The following is a 17,154-nucleotide window of genomic DNA, read 5'->3' on the forward strand; positions in this document are numbered from 1 at the left end:
TATCCCCATTGACCCGTAGCACTATATACCCAATCCGGATAAGATGGTGACTATCTCTATCGCCTCTTCACAACAGATCAACTTCCCGCGAACGACTGCCATGAACCTTCGTCGCCATCGACCAATTCGCGGGGGAGAGATCAGTCCCGATCACCGCCTTCTGGTACTGCCGGAATAACGGTGTCAGCCATCTACTACTCCTGCTTAGTTCGCACTTTATCTAGTTATATGACAGACGTCAAGGCTACTTTTATGTTTGAATCCTCCATTTGCCAGTTACCATAGCGGCTATCCTATTCCCATCTCCAAGATGCTAGCCGCCAAGCGCAAGTCCCTAGACGCCGATCTATACCACAATGACGATGGCGAACAACCACCGGTCAAACGAAATCATAGCTTGGACTTCAACGCTCGCGCACCTTGGCTTCAAAGCTCCAGACCAGAGCGAGAATGGCGAACATTGGGGAATCGAGCGGTACAGCCGTCATTACCGTTGGCGAACATGGTTACTGCAGTACAGGACTTGATCGACCCCGAGTTCGACCCTTTGATAGCCATCTTGGATGATGAACCGCGCTTTCTGAAACCCTTGCCTTCACGGATGGCGCCGGAGGACCTGGAGTTCTTGCGCATTCGAGGCGCGCTTTCGATACCGGAGAGTGGGTTGCGGAATGAGCTGTTGCGGTGCTATATCAAATGGGTGCATAGCTTCATGCCAGTATTGAATCTTCAAAAGTTTCTGTTTTCTATTGCTCAAAATGATCCAAACGGGAATATCAGTCTGTTACTGTTTCAAGCTGTCATGTTTGTGGCAACTGCCTTTATCGATTTAAAGCATCTCCATGATGCTGGTTATACAACAAGGAAAAGCGCGCGGAATGCGTTCTATACACGATTACGAGTACGTTTCCTTCTGTCTGAATAACTGCCATTGCTAACTAGATCTAGTTACTATATTCTTTAGACTGCGAAGAAGATCGCGTCGCGATCATCCAGACGCTTCTGCTCATGACATATTGGTCAGACCACGCAAACCATCCCCTAAGAGATATCTGGGATTGGATTGGGGTCTGCAACACGCAAGCGCAGTCCATTGGGTTAAACAGAGACCCTACCTCTGCTCCTAATATAGATCCAAGTACCAAACGGCTGAGGACACGCCTTTGGTGGTGTCTCTATTCGCGAGACCGCTTAATAGCCATGGGACTACGACGCCCGACTCAACTCAATGAAGGGACGAGTAATGTCCCGTTGTTGAAACTCGATGACTTTGATTTCGAGACATATCATCCATCTGTCACTGCGATGTTCCATTGTCGTCAGCTGGAGGACGTTTCCCATCAGAAACGCCTGGCTACTATGTTCATCGAAAAAACTAGACTCTGCCAGTGCATTGGCCGAGTGCTTTTCGCTCAATATGCCCCTTCCCAATGCAAATTTGGGACAACCACCAGGACAACCATCACTTTAGTTCCGAGACTAGCATCCGAGTCCGAGCTGGCACGATGTAGCCAGAAACTCGAATCCTGGCTAAACGGGCTCCCTAAGGATGCTCAGTTTATCCCAGAGTCTAGAAACAACATTAGAGAGGGCGAAGATGTCCTCCTGCTTCATAGCGCTATGTTAAGAATGCTATATCACGCCACGATCAGTGCGCTATATCGGCCATGGGCCACGAACTTCCAGAAGAACCAGTCGAAAGCGCGCCAAGAGTTGATGAACACTGCACGCGCGAAGATGCACGACTCAGCTCTAGGCATCACGCACATTGTCCAAGGCCTGAATCAACTAGACCTCACCCGGTTTCTTCCTCAATCGGGCGTGACTGTCATCCTGCCCGCTGCCGTTGCGCACCTGACAAATTCCAAGTCAGATAACCCAACAGTCCGCGAGACAAGTCTCTATAACTTCCAGAGATGTGTCCAAATATTGCAGGGTCTGAAGGACATATATCCAGCGGCGGACATGGAGGTGGCCAACATCGAGGCTGCTGTGAAAGTGCAATCCGATAACGCCAATACCTTCCTCCGTATTATGCAGTACAGTTACAATAACTCCAACTCTGGGCAGAAGAATGACTCACTCGAGGAGAATCCGGAGAATTTGCCAAACAAGGACATCGAAGTCCAGCAACAAACTCAACAGCATAGAAAACAAAGCATCGTCTCCAACCCCCACTCCACAACAGCAACAGCAACTACAGCCAAACCTCCCACTTCACCACCAACACCAACCCCCACGCCAACCCAAAAAGACAGCAATAACTCATACACCGACTTCAACGACAACCTCGACCACCTAAACCTCGACACTCCACCCACAGATTTCCTCTCCTTCGACCTCCCCAACCCACCCTTCGACTTCGCCACAGCCGCAGATCTAGAGCAAAACGTTTCCCCCACTGATGCCGAACCGTATGGAATAGACTGGACACAAGAGCTTTTAGCCGGGGGTCTGGATTCGGACTATGGTGGGCCGGGGTTTGAGAATGAGTGCAGAGATGTGTGGTCGTTTTCATCGGAGAATGGGAGTAACGGGATTGGGTCGGGGACGACGGGGCATACGCATACGCCGGGGGATATTACGGGGGATTTGGATAGGGATTTGGGGTTGTAGTTATTATTCTTGTGGTATGTAACTTTCGGCTTGGATGTATATTTATTTGTTAGGAACTTTTAATCCTCTTTTGCTTTTTTCCTTGGTAGGTTGCAGCAAACTATATATTTACAGCCATGGCATGATGTCTATCAAGCAAGCCTTTTTATTTCTCCCTAGATCAAAAAAAAAAAAAAAAAAAAAAAAAACAAATGGATATATTTCATGAACACAACTCGCAAAAACATCCAAGTAATTGCTCGCTCGAATCTTATTCTCACACAGACACATAAAAACCATCAATATACATAGTTAAAAAGAAGATCATCGCCATGGAGAGATTATTCATTCAGAAACGCATCGCTCTCAGCTCTTATCTGCCCACCGATTAGCCTCATCACCTTGCTCCCAGGTGTGCTCGACATATCCGAGCTTCTGCTTGACCTTCTGGACGGTCTCTTTGTCGCCGGTGTTTTTTCCCATGTTGTCGCTGAGTTTGACGGCCGGACGACCGCTTGCGGTAGCAATTTTGATGACGATGTTGAGGGGTTTAGATTTTTCGTCGCTTGCTTTGTTGATAAAGTCATCTGGAGCACAATATTAGCCGGATTGGACTATAAATTGTGGTTAGGATGGAAGGGAAGGTGGCTTACTGGTGAAGAATGTCCCGACACCGAAAACAGGCTTGAAATTGGCTTCCTCCGCAATGACCTTGTATTCTAGACAATTTTCGATGTTGAGCGAGTCCGAGAAGACAATGACCTTCTGGCCTGTAATGCCATGCCCATCGTAGAAGTCGCGGACCATCTTCACAAAATAACTGGGGTCGCCAGAGTCCTGGCGAACACCGGTGTAAACATCCGCGTATGTCTTCTTCTTGCGCTCGCCGCCCTCGTGGATTGGTGCTGCGATGGGGGGTGTGGTTTGCGCCTCGCTTTGGATGTTGGACTGGGTTGTGGTGCCGGCTCCGGATGCACTTGTGCTGACAGCACCGACTCCTGCGCTGGTGTATTCGGGTATTGGCTTGGAGAAGGCGTCGAGGAAGGCTGGTGTGCCGAATGTGTCCGTTAATGCGACTCCAAGGACCTAGGCTTGTCAGTGTGTTGCTCAAGCAAAAGAATGCAAAGGAAACTTACCCCCTCACCAAAGCATCCGAGCCAGTATCTCAGTGCTATCTCATTGGCATTCTCGTAGTCATCAGTGATAGCAGCGATCGTCATGTACCACTCGTGGGCAACGGTGCCAACCGGATCCACGTCATACTTCATCGCAAAGTGGACATTACTCGATCCCGTAAAGACACCCTTCCAGCCCTTCTTCTGGCTCTCTTTCGCAGCCGCGCAAAGTCCCTTCATGACCAAGTCCTGAGTGTGATAGTCCCGCCGACGTCGCGAACCAAACTCCGAGAAAACACAGCCATGTTCAAGCAATGCACATCCTTTCCGAAACGCCTTATCCTCCTGACCTGTGTAATCCCAGTCCTTATCGCAGAACATAAAGTATGCTTGGCTGGTTAGCGCAAGCAAAGGAATCTCGTAGAGTATTGTCTCCACCCAGCGGCCCTTGATGAGATATTCGATACCACCGACATCTTCGTCGCTACCGGTGTCATTAACAGGTGTCCAAGTAATTTCTATTTGTTCGGAGGGGGTAAGTTTGAACGTCGTCAGGAACCGCAGGTATGCGTCATTGAAGTAGGGACATCGCTTCTTCAGGAATTCAATTTCGTCCGGTGAGACGCGAACATTTGCAATTTCTAGGCAGAAAGAATAAACTATTAGCAATCCGAGGTTTCCGCGACTAGATGCATTGACATACTTTCCATCTGTCGCAGGAGCCATTTGTATGCGCTTCGCGTGAATTTCATCTGCGGGGTACGATTTGTGAACCCATAAGTTACATCTGACAGGAGCGTCAGTATGCTGAAACGACCAGATTAATAGAACCTTAAGCGACTCACCAACATCAGGAAAGTACTTGAGAATGGCACACTGCATTGTCAACTTATAGAGATCAGTGTCCAGGAGGGAGAAGACTCCCTCCGGAAGTGGTTCCTCGCCCATGGTCGTCTGGTATTGAATAGATCCAGCTCTCAATGGCACAAAAATCGGGCCGTCAACGTGAAGCTAACGTAAACGAAGCCTTTGGGATAACGGAAGAGAATTGAAGATAGTGGGGGGGAAAGCAAACGATTGAGGGGATCATTCATAGATATCTTATGTTTGCACCGTTTGCAGCGGATATGATCATTAAACGTCAGAGTCCAATTGACAGAAAATTCTTGAATAACATACCCCTACATATATACACTTTACGTCTTATATAGTACTACTGGCAGAGGAAATTCGTAGTTCAGCTGAGGCTGAGACCCGTTCAGCTCGTTCAGCTGAGCCATTTCAGCAAAGGGGAGCTTATCTGTGGCTGCCGCCGTGGCTGATTGATATGTGGCGGTGTTACACGTGACTTGGAGCGATCCTGTTCCGCATCGCGTCTTCACTTCTTCAACTTTCCCTTTTCAGCCTCAAATTATCGTCGTGTTGGCAGATTAAGCAGAAAGTTCGATTTAAAGAAAGGCTCATATTGCGTTGGATCAAGAGCACTGATAAGGTTGACAAAAGAGACTGAATACAGTCGAGGAATCAAGAAAGGTGCAAGCTCATTCTACATCACTGCGACCTGAAGTTAGAAGAGGAAATGTCTCATGGCGCAGAAGATTGCGCATCGGTGCTGGAGCAGTTTGTCCACGACGTGGCGAACCTGCCAGCGGAGATCAATCACCTGATGGAAGAAATCCAGGCAAAGGATAAAACTATCCAGGACGCCCGCACAGCAATCAATACTCGGGATGGTAGTTTACAGAAATTCATCAAGTTGAACGGTAGTCTTGCGCCAAACCCCAAGGAAGAACAATACGGAAAGGTTATTCTGCAGAACTTCGATAAGTCCCAGCAACTGCAAGAGGAGAAGATTCAACTGAGTGAAAAGGCATGCGTGCTATTGGATCGACAGATTAAGAAGTTGGATATCAAAATTCGGGATTTACAAAATGATGGCGTCTTGTCTAATGACCCTCCTATCCCCTCTCTCTTCAACAGCAATAAGGACCAATATCGAGATCCGCCTAAGATCTTCTTTCCGGATACCACGGCGGGCGATTCGTCGTCTTACTCTGCCGCTCCTCTCAATCCTACGTCCGGAAACGCCAATGCAGTATTAGGCGCTACTCAGAGACTTAGCCAGTCTCTCGCCCGGCCAGGCGGCCTAGCCACTTTAAACTCGCAAATTGGTGCGCGAAGCTCCGCTCCAGCAACCCCCGCCGCAACCGCGGCTTCACATTTTCAGCAACGACATCAACGAGAATCATCCGCCGGCGCAGTGGACAGCAAACGACGTCGCCTGAACCCATCACTCAGTACACTCCCCACCACATCCTCCAATCTTCGCCAATCATCCCTAGGCCCCGGAACCCCGAGAGCAGGAACCCCTAGCACTAGCCGCGCTGGCAGCGCCGGCCCACGCACAGTAGGGGTAACACGAAAAGCCCTGACCAAGAAAGTCGCCCCTCACCAACAACTCAAGAAACTCAAAGCAATGGGCAAAGCCTCAAAGCGATCCTCAAGCGCATCGCGGATCCGAATCGGCATGAAGAAATCTCCGTCCGCCGGCGGAGAGGACGACGAGGATGATTCTATGCTGAGCGATGCGGATATGTCTGACTCTGAGAATGATGCAGGGAATGACCTTGACGACGATGATGAGGATGAGGGAAACGAGGATACCAAAGTTTATTGCACTTGTCGCAGCGTTAGCCATGGGGATATGGTTGCGTGTGATAATGATAATTGTCCGTATGAGTGGTTTCATTGGAAGTGTGTGGGGTTGACGAGAGAGCCAGTTGGGACCTGGTATTGTGATGAGTGTAGGGCTACTTTGGGGAAGTAGTCTTGCTTTCCTCTGTTTTTTGTTGATGCGCGCACTGCTTTACTGTACATATACCCATTGCATTTTTTTAATTCATTGGCCGTGGTCACTCGGCTACAACTTTCTCAATATATTCTCTGTATAAAACAGGATCAATTATCCCTCTCTAAATTTCGTTAAATATAGCTATAGATACAATCTCCTTATATGAGATCTCAACCTTGCCAATGCCAAATAAAACTTTTTAAAATAAAACGCCAACGCTATGCAAAGGGGTATGATCTTCCCGGCCACCTGCTTATAAGTAAAGCATAGAAAGAAGAGAGCCCGGAAAACCACCGGGTTATAGAAAAGAGTGACAGGCCGATCGATATGTGATCGACGATCAGAACCCAAGTGCCTTTTCTAACCACGGGTCGAAGTAGTCGCATGTCTCTGGACTGACCGCTCCGCCAGGAGCGCATAGTCTGAATACGGGGCACTGGCCGCACGGCGCCTCTGTCATGCCATTTCTGACTAGGTAATCTATTTCGTCTGCGTCTTCGCCCCCGGGTTTCCGTGCTTGCGCGGCTTTGACTGCTTCGGGGTGCTTGACGGACTTGTAGACCTCGCCACTGTTCAGCGCGATCAACTTGTTGTCGAAGCACAGCATTTCGAGGAGTTGTACAATACTTTCCTCGCCCAGTCGCACAGGCGTGATACCACTCTCGTTTACAGCGGCCGTGATCATGCCGACAGTTGGATATCCCTGATATCCAGCGGGAAACGGAAGATACTGCTTTTCACCTGATTCCGGCTTCATAGCCACGCTGCCGGCCCCGGTCTTAAGACGCTTCTTCCCCGGCCCATCAGCACTGGGCACCTCGTACCAACTCTTGCGACTCACGGTGTACTCGATGTAACCCGCGACGCTGTTGATGAAGTTTGCGTCCAGCACTCCGTCCGTGAACCAGGCGCCTCCGGTGACATCCTCGCTCGGGGCCAGGCCTGCGAGCATGTACATCTTGCGACTAGGGAATTTGACATTGTGGACGCTTTTGATGTAGTTCTTGCCTTCGAGCGATTTGAGGCAACGGTCGAGAATGGACTTGTGTAGGTTGGTGCGGGTCTGGATAGCGCGGACCCAGATTCCTGAGCGACCAGTCGAATGAATCACATTATACACCAGACTTTCGTCGGGGCTCAGGTTCTGCAATCTAGACGGTACCGGTTAGTATATGAATATTCATAATTCAAAGAAACCAAAACGTACTTATCCGCATCTTCGCGAGATATAATCTTCCATGCCAGCCGATCATTTTTACCAGCGAGCAGACGGAACAATTTCTGGTCCACCAACGTCTGGGTGCATTGTAACATAAGCGGAAGGTCATTCTTTGGAACAACGCCCAGACCTAGTAGATCTTGCTGATAGAAGAGGTGGTCGGACGGGAAATTGGCCTGGCAGGCATCGTAGAGCTTGGAGGCGAGCTCCGTCACGGAGCCGGCCATTTTGAAGGTCGATATGAGGTCGCCGGCGAGAGGACGAAGGAGGAGAGAGCTGCGTAATATCACCGGAAAGGCTTATGGAATAGCATATTCAGTAATCCATCACTTGCGACTAGTTGCGACCGCTTAATAAACCTGAAAAAGAATAATGAATGAAAAATGACACAGCGAAAGAGTGTGAGAAAAGGCGGCGGAGATGTTTTTCAGCGGGGAGGACTAAAACGGTTTAGCGCGAAAGAAAAAGCTTGTCTGCCTTGATGCCTGGGGGTACCAAGGTAATTCTGCCTGAGGCACAAGGTAACTGCCGGAAATTTCGAGAAGATCAGCCCGTCAGAGATTATGAACGCAGCTTCCCCCAGTCCAGATTGTCAAAAAGACACCTGATTCCAACTTATCATTTTCATCTTGATACCCCATAACTATACCATGGCTGACGCGTTGAAGGCTGAGGGCAACAAGGCCTTCTCTGCCAAAGATTACTCTACTGCTATGTATGAAGTTACCCCGCGCTATGATTGTTTTGCATAACAAGAGCTGGAGCACTGACATGGTTTTGCAGCGATAAATTCTCTCAGGCTATTGCGGTCGAGGCTAGCAACCACATCCTCTATTCAAACCGTTCTGCTGTGTATTCCGCCAAGGGCGACTACCAAAATGCCCTCGACGATGCGAACAAGGCAACTGAGTTGAAGCCTGATTGGTCCAAGGGTTGGGTGCGTAAGGGTGCTGCTCTTCGTGGCCAGGGAGACCTCTGTAAGAGATGGATTATTGATACAACAAAGATAATGTGGGGATTATTGTTTGCTAATGAATGCAGTGGCCGCCCACGATGCCTACGAAGAAGCCCTCAACCTCGAACCCGGGAACGACCAGGCCAAGTCTGGTTTTGCCGCCGTGAAGAGAGCCATTGACGCCGAAGTGAAGGGAGACACTGCTGACCCATCAGGAGGTATTGGTGGAATCTTCAATGACCCCCAACTGTTCCAGAAGCTGGCCAGCAACCCCAAGACATCCCCCCTCCTCGCGGACGGCGAGTTCATGGCGAAGCTGCAGCGTGTCAAGGAGAACCCCAACAGCGTTGGCCAGGAGATCCAGGACCCTCGCTTCTTGCAAGTTATGAGTGTGCTTTTGGGAATTGACATGAACTTTGGCGGTCCTCCTGAAAGTGCTGCACCAGAGGCTCAGCAGGAGGCACCCAAGCCCCAACCGAAGAAGGAGCCTGAACCCGAACCCGAGCCGGAACCGCAAGACGAGGAGGCCCTTGCTAAGAAGAAGGCACAAGAAGCTGGTGACGCTGAAAAGAAGATTGGTAACGACTTTTACAAAAAGCGGCAGTTCGACGAGGCTATCGAGCACTACAACAAGGCTTGGGAAGCGAACAAGGACGTCACATACTTGAACAACATTGGTGCGGCCAAGTTTGAGAAGGGCGATTACCAGGGCACCATCGAGACCTGCCAGGAGGCCATCATGGAGGGCCGTGAATACCGTGCGGACTTTAAGGTGCTCGCTAAGTAAGTGCCGGAGTGTCATCTATAGTTCAGGGGGGAGGGGGTTTTCTTCTTCTTCTTTTTTTTTTCTCTAACGTTGTTTAACACTACAGGTCGTTCGCACGTATCGGAACCGCTTATGAGAAGCTCGGTGATCTCACCCAGGCCATTGAGTTCTATAACAAGTCGCTCACTGAGCACCGCACCCCTGATGCTTTGACGAAGCTCCGGAATGCCGAGAAGGCCAAGAGCAAGGCCGAGAAGGAATCCTACATCGACCCCGCTGAGGCTGAAAAGGCGCGCGAACTGGGACAGCAGAAGTTCCAGGAGGCTGACTGGCCGGGTGCAGTGGAAGCGTTCACCGAGATGACAAAGCGGGCGCCGCAGGATCCCCGTGGATTCTCTAACCGGGCTGCTGCGCTCGTCAAGCTCATGGCGTTCCCCCAGGCAGTGCAGGACTGCGACGATGCCATCAGCCGGGACCCCAAGTTTATCCGTGCGTACATGCGCAAGTCGCAAGCTCTGGTGGCCATGAAAGAGTACAACAGGGCGTTGGATGTGTGTACCGAGGCGCAGGAGCACGATGACGGATCATTTGCTCGGGAGATTGAGCAGCAGTCGCAGAAGTGCTTGGATTCTCAGTTCAGCGCCCGTGCTGGCGAGACGGAGCAACAGACCATGGAGCGTATTCAAAATGACCCTGAGGTGAGTTCCTGGATATGTGCATGAACAAATTCGAATTATACTGACTGTACTAGATCATGTCGATTCTCCAGGACCCCGTTATGCAGAGCATCCTGCAGCAGGCCAAGAGCGACCCGGTGGCCCTGCAAGAGCACATGAAGAACTCGCAAGTGAGGACGAAGATCCAGAAGCTGATGGCGGCTGGTGTGATTCGCTTGGGACGGTAAACGTGTGACGACGAAAAGAAAAGTGATGATGCATGTAATTCGTTCAATTGGCTTTTTTTAATGGTATGCATGTGCAGTCTTTACAGCTTTTGTGCGAGGTATACAATCCATCGTAGGGTTTGTATTCTCGACTCCGGTCGGACGCTATCACGCCGGACCGCTGTCTATTGAAGTTTAAAAAACTCTGAGCGAGTCAATGTAGATTGTCCGGGCCTGTAATTGTGGAGCTCATTGAAATCGCACAATAAGAGTTTCAATATCCCAACCTTCTGCTCGACTGACGCCCCAAGGCTCTATTCTAATACATACATTCTTATTCGGTTTTGTACATGTGTGCGGTGAAGTCATGTGATCTACATGGAGAACTGACTGATTGGGATTAGCGATGCATTTGTACAGATCTCACTAAAGCACGATGTACTCTGTTCCAGCACTCTGTACTGCAGCACGACTCCGCATATTTGGTGCTCTGACCTCAGCTGAAGAATTGAACGCGTGCTACGTGTCGACGGTCACCGCACTCTCTTTTGTATCTGTTCATACTCGAGTACGGCGTAATCCGTAGGAATGCTGGAACCTCGGAACCATGACTGTCTGAGGGATTCGATCCATGGGAATCCATATTAAGCGGTGGGAACCATCACCAGGGGTTCTTGGCGGCCACTACTGTTCAGTATTCCACATTCTCCCTTATCTACCCCGTAGCCTCCTTTGTTTCTATGTTAAAGTAGAATTTGATATCTATTATTTTGATTTTGCATATTAGTTGCTCTAAATTCCAGAACTCATCCGTACTTTATACCACCCAGCGTGGCGGTGCCTACGTAAGCACATTTCCGAAATGGGACCATTTCCAATAGATCGGATCCACTGCTGCGCCACAGGTCGATCGTGAGGTGTACTTCGTACGTATCAATACAGATTACGTATCGGTGCTTTGTAAGTGCATTGCACAACGTCATTTCTGTGCTTTGATTTCCTACTTATCGGTAATACCGTACATATGTGGCTCATGCATCAGCCACAGCTGAATCTCCTTTCGATACGCCAAATTCGTCCTTTTGGCCCCAGATCTGTCCTCTTCCCTCTTCTTTCTCTTTCTTTTCTTCTGTTTACTATCACTGTAACCTCAATATCTCCATTCGTTACTCAATCCCCTTTTTGAACAACCCTCCCCGACCGAACTTACCTTTTTTCTTGCAATACGAACCCGATCGTTTCTCGCGGAGCTGAGCTGTAAGTCAATCAATCAGCCCGTCCCCGCTGCGGAGGCCGCAGAACCAGCCGCCTCTTCTGACGTTCTTCGCTCGTTCCGTCCCCGAGTCTTTTTCTTCTCTTCTTTTCTCTTTTCTCTCCGATCTTCCTTTCTCTCACTCTCCCACTTCTCTCCCTGTCTTCCCCCCTCTCTACCTCCGTTACCACGTATACTAGTGCCTCTGGATCCCACCTGACTCCTCCAGACTGAGCTCCTTGAGAGTCTCGTAGAAGACGGCTAGAAATCTCTCTGCCTCCGTCTGTCTCTCCTCTCCAACCCTCAGCCTCAGCGCAATGGCGTCCCAGCATGGTGAGGACGTCAAAGCCGAATTGAGGCAGCAGGGAGCTATCGAGACCGCCCAGAATGCGGCTCAGGACCCCCAGTCCAACTTGAACCCCGAGGATGTCGAAAAGGTTTTGCTCGAGGAGACCAAGAAGGCTGGTATGCCTGCTTATCAATTCGATCCTCATGCTTCTCCCGAAGAAAAAGCCGCTGCGACACAAGCTGTAGGTCGAATTCTGTTGTTGAAACCTCGATTAATTGCAGCCTAGCTGACTGTCGTGGAAATAGCGCGTGCCCCCAAATTTCCACCATGACCACAAACCAAAGGGAACTGCTATCATTACGGATAAGGTGAGCTTTTCTTGAATCAATTTCTTCAAATTCTTTATTAACACGACTTCTCAGGATAACAGCGGAGCCGATGAGTACGAGCTCCCTCCTATGAGGACGGCCACGGACCTCCTCAAGCGGGAAGAAGCAGGTGCCGAGGAAGGGCAGAAAGAGGGAGCAGAAGCTGGCGCAGAGGATGATATGCGATGGGCTCGCGATCGAACTGGTTGGGAACCACAATTTTTTCACGAGACGACCGAAGAAGAACAGGAAGAAGGCACATTATTAGACCACCAGACCTTCCTGGAAGGTAAATTGGATGACAAGTTCTTCGGAGGTAAGAACCCAGATTAATACACCTTATATTCAGTAACTGACTGGCTTGATGTCGTCAAGATTGGTATCACAATGCCGGTGTCATCGTTTTTGCCTGTCTCGGCTCCTGGGTGATTGCTATTCTGGGAGGTGGTCTTGCCTGGATCTTCATCATCATGGCCGCCTGCAGTACCTACTACCGTACCTCCCTGCGTCGTGTTCGTCGGAACTTTCGTGACGATATCAATCGCGAAATGGCCAAGCAGCGTTTGGAAACCGACACCGAGAGCCTTGAATGGATCAACAGCTTCCTCGTGAAATTCTGGCCCATCTACGCTCCCGTTCTCTGTGACTCGATCATCAACTCCGTCGACCAGGTCCTCAGTACGGCCACCCCGGCCATGCTTGACAGTTTGCGTCTCAAGACCTTCATTCTTGGTACCAAGCCTCCCCGTTTGGAACACGTCAAGACGTACCCCAAGACTGAAGTTGACACCATCGTCATGGACTGGAAATTCAGTTTCACGCCCAACGATACCATGGACTTGACGGCGCGCCAACTCAAGAACAAGATCAACCCCAAGGTTGTTCTCGAAGTTCGTGTGGGTAAAGGTGTTGTCAGCAAGGGTCTCGACGTGATCGTGGAAGACATGGCCTGCAGCGGTTTGATGCGAGTCAAGGTCAAGCTGCAGATCCCCTTCCCGCATATTGAGCGTGTCGACGTTTGCTTCTTGGACCGTCCTGAGATTGACTATGTCTGCAAGCCGCTCGGTGGTGACACTCTGGGCTTTGATATCAACTTCATCCCTGGTCTTGAAAGCTTCATCAAGGATCAGATCCACAACAACCTCGGTCCCATGATGTATGCTCCTAACGTCTTCCCCGTCGAAATCGCCAAGATGCTGGCCGGTAACCCCGTCGACCAAGCCATCGGTGTCGTGGCCATCACACTGCACGGAGCTCATCACCTGAAAAACCCCGACAAGTTCTCGGGCACCCCCGATCCGTATGCAACAGTCGCGCTCAACAGCCGCGCCGAACTGGGCCGGACCAAGACCATCCACGACACCGATAGCCCCCGATGGGGCGATACTGTGTACGTGACTATCACCTCGTTTGCTGATGCATTGACCATCCATCCCTACGACTGGAACGAATTCCGCAGGGACAAAGAACTGGGAACGGCCACTTTCGCTTTGGACCGGCTGGAGGAGCAACCTGAACACGAGAGTATTTACCTCGATGTCATGGCTAGTGGCCGAACTCGCGGTGTAATTCATGCCGACGTGCGGTTCTTCCCCGTTCTCGAAGGCCGGCAACTGGAAAATGGCGAGATGGAGCCGCCTCCGGAGCTCAACACTGGTATTGCTCGGTTCACTGTTGAGCAGGCCAAGGATTTGGATGCTCACAAGAGTATCGTGGGCCAGCTCAACCCCTACGGTGTACTTCTCCTCAATGGCAAGGAAATCCATATCACGAAGAAGCTCAAGCGTACCAACAACCCCATTTTCCAAAATGCGTCCAAGGAATTCCTGGTCACGGATCGGAAGTCGGCTCGTCTGGGTTTGGTGATCAAGGATGACCGCGATATCGTGGCAGACCCGATTGTTGGCAAGTACCAGATTAAACTGAACGACTTGATCAAAATGAATGAGAAGGGCCAGGATTGGTTCCATTTGCACGGGGCCAAGACTGGTCGCGCCAAACTGACACTGCAGTGGAAGCCCGTGGCTGTGGGAGGTATGTCGGGCAGTGCCGGCTATGTCGACCCGATTGGTGTCATGCGTTTCCACTTCAAGAGCGCGACTAGCCTTCGCAACCTGGAGACGATGGGCAAGTCTGATCCTTACGCTCGAGTGATGCTTTCTGGTATCATGAAGGCTCGCACGGTGACTTTCCGCAACAACCTGAACCCTGAATGGGACGAAGTGGTTTATGTTCCAATCCATAACCCTCGTGAGAAACTCGCAGTGGAGGTCATGGACGAGGAATCCATGGGCAGTGACCGATCCTTGGGCTCTGTCGAACTGTCAGCATCCGACTACGTCCACGAGACGGAGACTGGCGAGTATGACATTGATGACGAGATGCAACCCGTATCTAGCGATCTCCGGATTGGCACTGGGCAGCCTAAGGGTACTATTCACTACACAGTTGCCTTCTACCCTACCATCCCTGTTGTCAACCCTGAGGAAGAGGCGGAGGAGGAAGAAGCGGAGCAAGAGGAAACCAACGGCGAACCTCCGACTCCGACTCTGTCGAGGAGGAGCACCGACTCTAGACCCAAAGTCTCTCATTCCAAGTCGCTCAGCACGGACTCGAAGGTCACGAACGGCACCACGTCCAATGGCGAAGCCAATGGCCGTGCCAGCCTCGAAACCGTCGGATCCCGTCCTACGACTGCCAAGGACTCGGAGGCTATGTCGATTAAGTCGACTCAGGTTCCCAAGACCTACGTTGGTGTGGAAGATATTCACAACTACGGTATGTATCTTTTTTTTCTTCCTTTTTTTTTCTTTGTCCATGAAAAAAAAAAAAAAAAAAAAAAAAAAAAAAAAAAAAAAAAAAAAAAAAAAAAAAAAAAAAAAAACTAAAACTGACCGAAATACCAGAGTCTGGATTCCTCGTGTACAAGTTCCACGAGGTGCAGCTTGCCCATGCCAACGTGCAGTTGGAAGCTGTGATGGACGACTACATGTTCCCCGCCTACGTGTCACCTAAGCTTCGCTCGAAATCCGTCAAGCTTGGAGATGTTGGCGACTCTTTCGTGCGTGAGCTTGAGTTCTCCAAGATCACGCTGCGCCTGGTAGACAAGAATGACCCCAAGGATGATAGTGATGAACACTGTGTTGCCAAGTTGGCCGGAGACACATTTACTACTTTGCAACGAATTCTTGTACGTGTCTCCCCTCTTTTTCTTGAGAGTTGTTCTTATTCTAACGTTATATAGTACAACCCAACAGAATTGGCCCTGCGTTCGGAGCAAGGGGAAGTGAGCAAGGTCACGGTCAGTGCCAGGTACATTCCGGTCAAGATGAAACTCGATCCTTCTGAGAGTATCAACAACATGGGTACTCTACGTGTGGACGTGTTGGACGCAGCGGAGCTCCCATCGGCCGACCGTAACGGTTTTAGTGACCCGTACTGCAAGTTCCGCCTGGAGGACAAGGAAATTTTCAAAACCAAGGTGCAGAAGAAGACTCTTCACCCAGCTTGGAACGAATTTTTCGAAACTCCGGTCAAGTCTCGTATCGGCTCCGACTTCCGTGTCGATGTGTACGACTGGGACTTTGGAGACAGCGCCGATTATCTGGGTGGTACCCCAATCAATCTTGAAACGCTGGAACCGTTCCACAGCCAGGAGGTGTCCCTTACCCTGGACGGTAAGTCGGGTGCTATTCGCTTGAAGTTGCTCTTTAAGCCTACCTACGTGATGCGTTCGCGACAGGGATCGTCTACTTTCTCGGGTACGTTTGCCACTCCCGGCAAGATTGTTGGGGCGCCCGTCAAGGGCGTTGGTTTTGTTGGAGGCAACGTTATCAAGGGAGCTTCCTTCCTCAAGAACGGCATCAAGTCACGATTCTCCAAGGGAGGCGATGACGCTTCGTCTGTCACCAGTGGTGATGCCGCTGAGGAGCCAGCTGAGAGTGAAGATGCCGTTGGCAGCTTGGGACCGTCTGCAGTCCTCGTTGAAGGTGCTACGCCACCAGGCTCGTCTGCCAACAGCCAGCGGCACGAGCGGACACGCAGCGTGGCCTCGCACTTTGGCGACCGTCTCGGCATCGGCGGTGGTGGTGGCAAAGGAGATACCGGCACTGCAACCATCTCCATCGTCTCGGCTAGCGGTTTCCCACCTGGAGCCAACGTGCGTGTGTTAATCAAGGCCAGCGGCACCAAGGGCACCAAGGATGTACACAAGTCCAAGGCTATCAAGGCCAGCGGCGGTGCGGTGCAGTTTGACCCATCTCACGAAACCTGCCGGGTGCACAACACTACGGAGGACGCTCAATACCACATCCGGGTGGTCGATCACGCGACTTTTGGTTCTGACGACGTCCTGGGCGATGCCATCTTCTTTGTGAACAATCAGGGATCGGTCGCTGGACAAGAGAAGGCCGTCACCGTTGGCAATGGCAGCGTTTCGATCCGCAGCAGCTTCAGCTTACCGGATTCGGCATCGCTCCGTCCGACTACATCTCACTCGAACACCGGCGACAATGTGTCGGAGGTGATGGATAGCCCAGACTCGAAGAAGCTAGGACGTCGGAGCTTCTTGAGTAAGAGGAGTGCTAGTGGGGCATGATCATGTTTCATTTCTTGATTTGTTTTACATTGCTTTAGAACGGTACATAAGTTATTGTGTGGGTATGATATCCTTTGCGTGTTTGCTTTTCTTTCTTTTTCTTTCCTTTTTTTTTTTTTTTTTTTGCTTTTACCGGATTGGCCATGATAATGGAATTGTTTTTATCCTGCATGCGGAGTATATCACGTGACATCACGTGTACCCGGAAGCGGTAAATAGAGGGGTCGGAAACGTAGGGAAAGGGGGGCAGCCATGGGACATCAG

General features: G+C 50.5%; 6 protein-coding genes across 6 annotated transcripts; 4 read left to right on the plus strand and 2 right to left on the minus strand.

The window, feature by feature from the left end:
• Nucleotides 1-16: 16 nt before the first annotated feature.
• Nucleotides 17-2,753, plus strand: EURHEDRAFT_479616 (transcription factor domain-containing protein). Its single transcript, XM_040785472.1, has 2 exons — nucleotides 17-901; nucleotides 949-2,753. The coding sequence occupies exons 1-2, from the start codon at nucleotides 311-313 to the stop codon at nucleotides 2,614-2,616; spliced, it is 2,259 nt and encodes a 752-aa protein (XP_040638653.1). The 5' UTR covers nucleotides 17-310; the 3' UTR covers nucleotides 2,617-2,753.
• Nucleotides 2,754-2,770: 17 nt separating this feature from the next.
• Nucleotides 2,771-4,815, minus strand: EURHEDRAFT_412824 (nicotinate phosphoribosyltransferase). Its single transcript, XM_040782019.1, has 5 exons — nucleotides 4,556-4,815; nucleotides 4,414-4,497; nucleotides 3,732-4,351; nucleotides 3,249-3,681; nucleotides 2,771-3,182 (listed from the first exon to the last, which is right to left on the minus strand). The coding sequence occupies exons 1-5, from the start codon at nucleotides 4,656-4,658 to the stop codon at nucleotides 2,962-2,964; spliced, it is 1,461 nt and encodes a 486-aa protein (XP_040638654.1). The 5' UTR covers nucleotides 4,659-4,815; the 3' UTR covers nucleotides 2,771-2,961.
• Nucleotides 4,816-5,289: 474 nt separating this feature from the next.
• On the plus strand, nucleotides 5,290-6,537 carry EURHEDRAFT_515693 (putative PHD finger domain protein; the record flags this gene model as incomplete). Its single annotated transcript, XM_040786402.1, has 1 exon — nucleotides 5,290-6,537. One exon carries the CDS (start codon nucleotides 5,290-5,292, stop codon nucleotides 6,535-6,537), a length of 1,248 nt encoding a protein of 415 aa, XP_040638655.1.
• Nucleotides 6,538-6,901: 364 nt separating this feature from the next.
• Nucleotides 6,902-8,007, minus strand: EURHEDRAFT_456583 (RPC34 RNA polymerase subunit family protein; the record flags this gene model as incomplete). The annotated part of the gene is made up of 2 exons (XM_040784360.1): nucleotides 6,902-7,712; nucleotides 7,769-8,007. The coding sequence occupies 2 exons, from the start codon at nucleotides 8,005-8,007 to the stop codon at nucleotides 6,902-6,904; spliced, it is 1,050 nt and encodes a 349-aa protein (XP_040638656.1).
• Nucleotides 8,008-8,760: 753 nt separating this feature from the next.
• On the plus strand, nucleotides 8,761-9,696 carry sti1 (Hsp90 cochaperone STI1). Its single transcript, XM_040787646.1, has one exon. It carries the CDS (start codon nucleotides 8,812-8,814, stop codon nucleotides 9,520-9,522), a length of 711 nt encoding a protein of 236 aa, XP_040638657.1. The 5' UTR covers nucleotides 8,761-8,811; the 3' UTR covers nucleotides 9,523-9,696.
• A 2,257-nt stretch (nucleotides 9,697-11,953) lies between these two features.
• EURHEDRAFT_456476 (putative membrane bound C2 domain protein (vp115)) lies at nucleotides 11,954-16,890 on the plus strand (the record flags this gene model as incomplete). Its single annotated transcript, XM_040784354.1, has 6 exons — nucleotides 11,954-12,166; nucleotides 12,231-12,293; nucleotides 12,348-12,609; nucleotides 12,669-15,071; nucleotides 15,200-15,483; nucleotides 15,538-16,890. The coding sequence occupies 6 exons, from the start codon at nucleotides 11,954-11,956 to the stop codon at nucleotides 16,888-16,890; spliced, it is 4,578 nt and encodes a 1,525-aa protein (XP_040638658.1).
• Between the last annotated feature and the right edge of the window lie 264 nt (nucleotides 16,891-17,154).

Source organism: Aspergillus ruber, assembly GCF_000600275.1.
Source record: "Aspergillus ruber CBS 135680 unplaced genomic scaffold scaffold00014, whole genome shotgun sequence".
Classification (NCBI taxonomy): Eukaryota; Fungi; Ascomycota; class Eurotiomycetes; order Eurotiales; family Aspergillaceae; genus Aspergillus; species Aspergillus ruber.

What these genes read in the sequence shown, in the direction of transcription:
- EURHEDRAFT_479616 (XM_040785472.1), top strand. Translation starts at nt 311, where the DNA reads ATGCTAGCCGCCAAGCGCAAGTCCCTAGACGCCGATCTATACCACAAT. An exon ending in CGTTCTATACACGATTACGA is followed by an intron (nt 902 to 948) that starts GTACGTTTCCTT and finishes AACTAGATCTAG; the next exon opens with TTACTATATTCTTTAGACTG.
- EURHEDRAFT_412824 (XM_040782019.1), bottom strand. Translation starts at nt 4,658, where the DNA reads ATGGGCGAGGAACCACTTCCGGAGGGAGTCTTCTCCCTCCTGGACACT. An exon ending in TCGGATGCTTTGGTGAGGGG is followed by an intron (nt 3,682 to 3,731) that starts GTAAGTTTCCTT and finishes TGACAAGCCTAG; the next exon opens with GTCCTTGGAGTCGCATTAAC. An exon ending in TGTCGGGACATTCTTCACCA is followed by an intron (nt 3,183 to 3,248) that starts GTAAGCCACCTT and finishes ATTGTGCTCCAG; the next exon opens with ATGACTTTATCAACAAAGCA.
- sti1 (XM_040787646.1), top strand. Translation starts at nt 8,812, where the DNA reads ATGAATGCAGTGGCCGCCCACGATGCCTACGAAGAAGCCCTCAACCTC.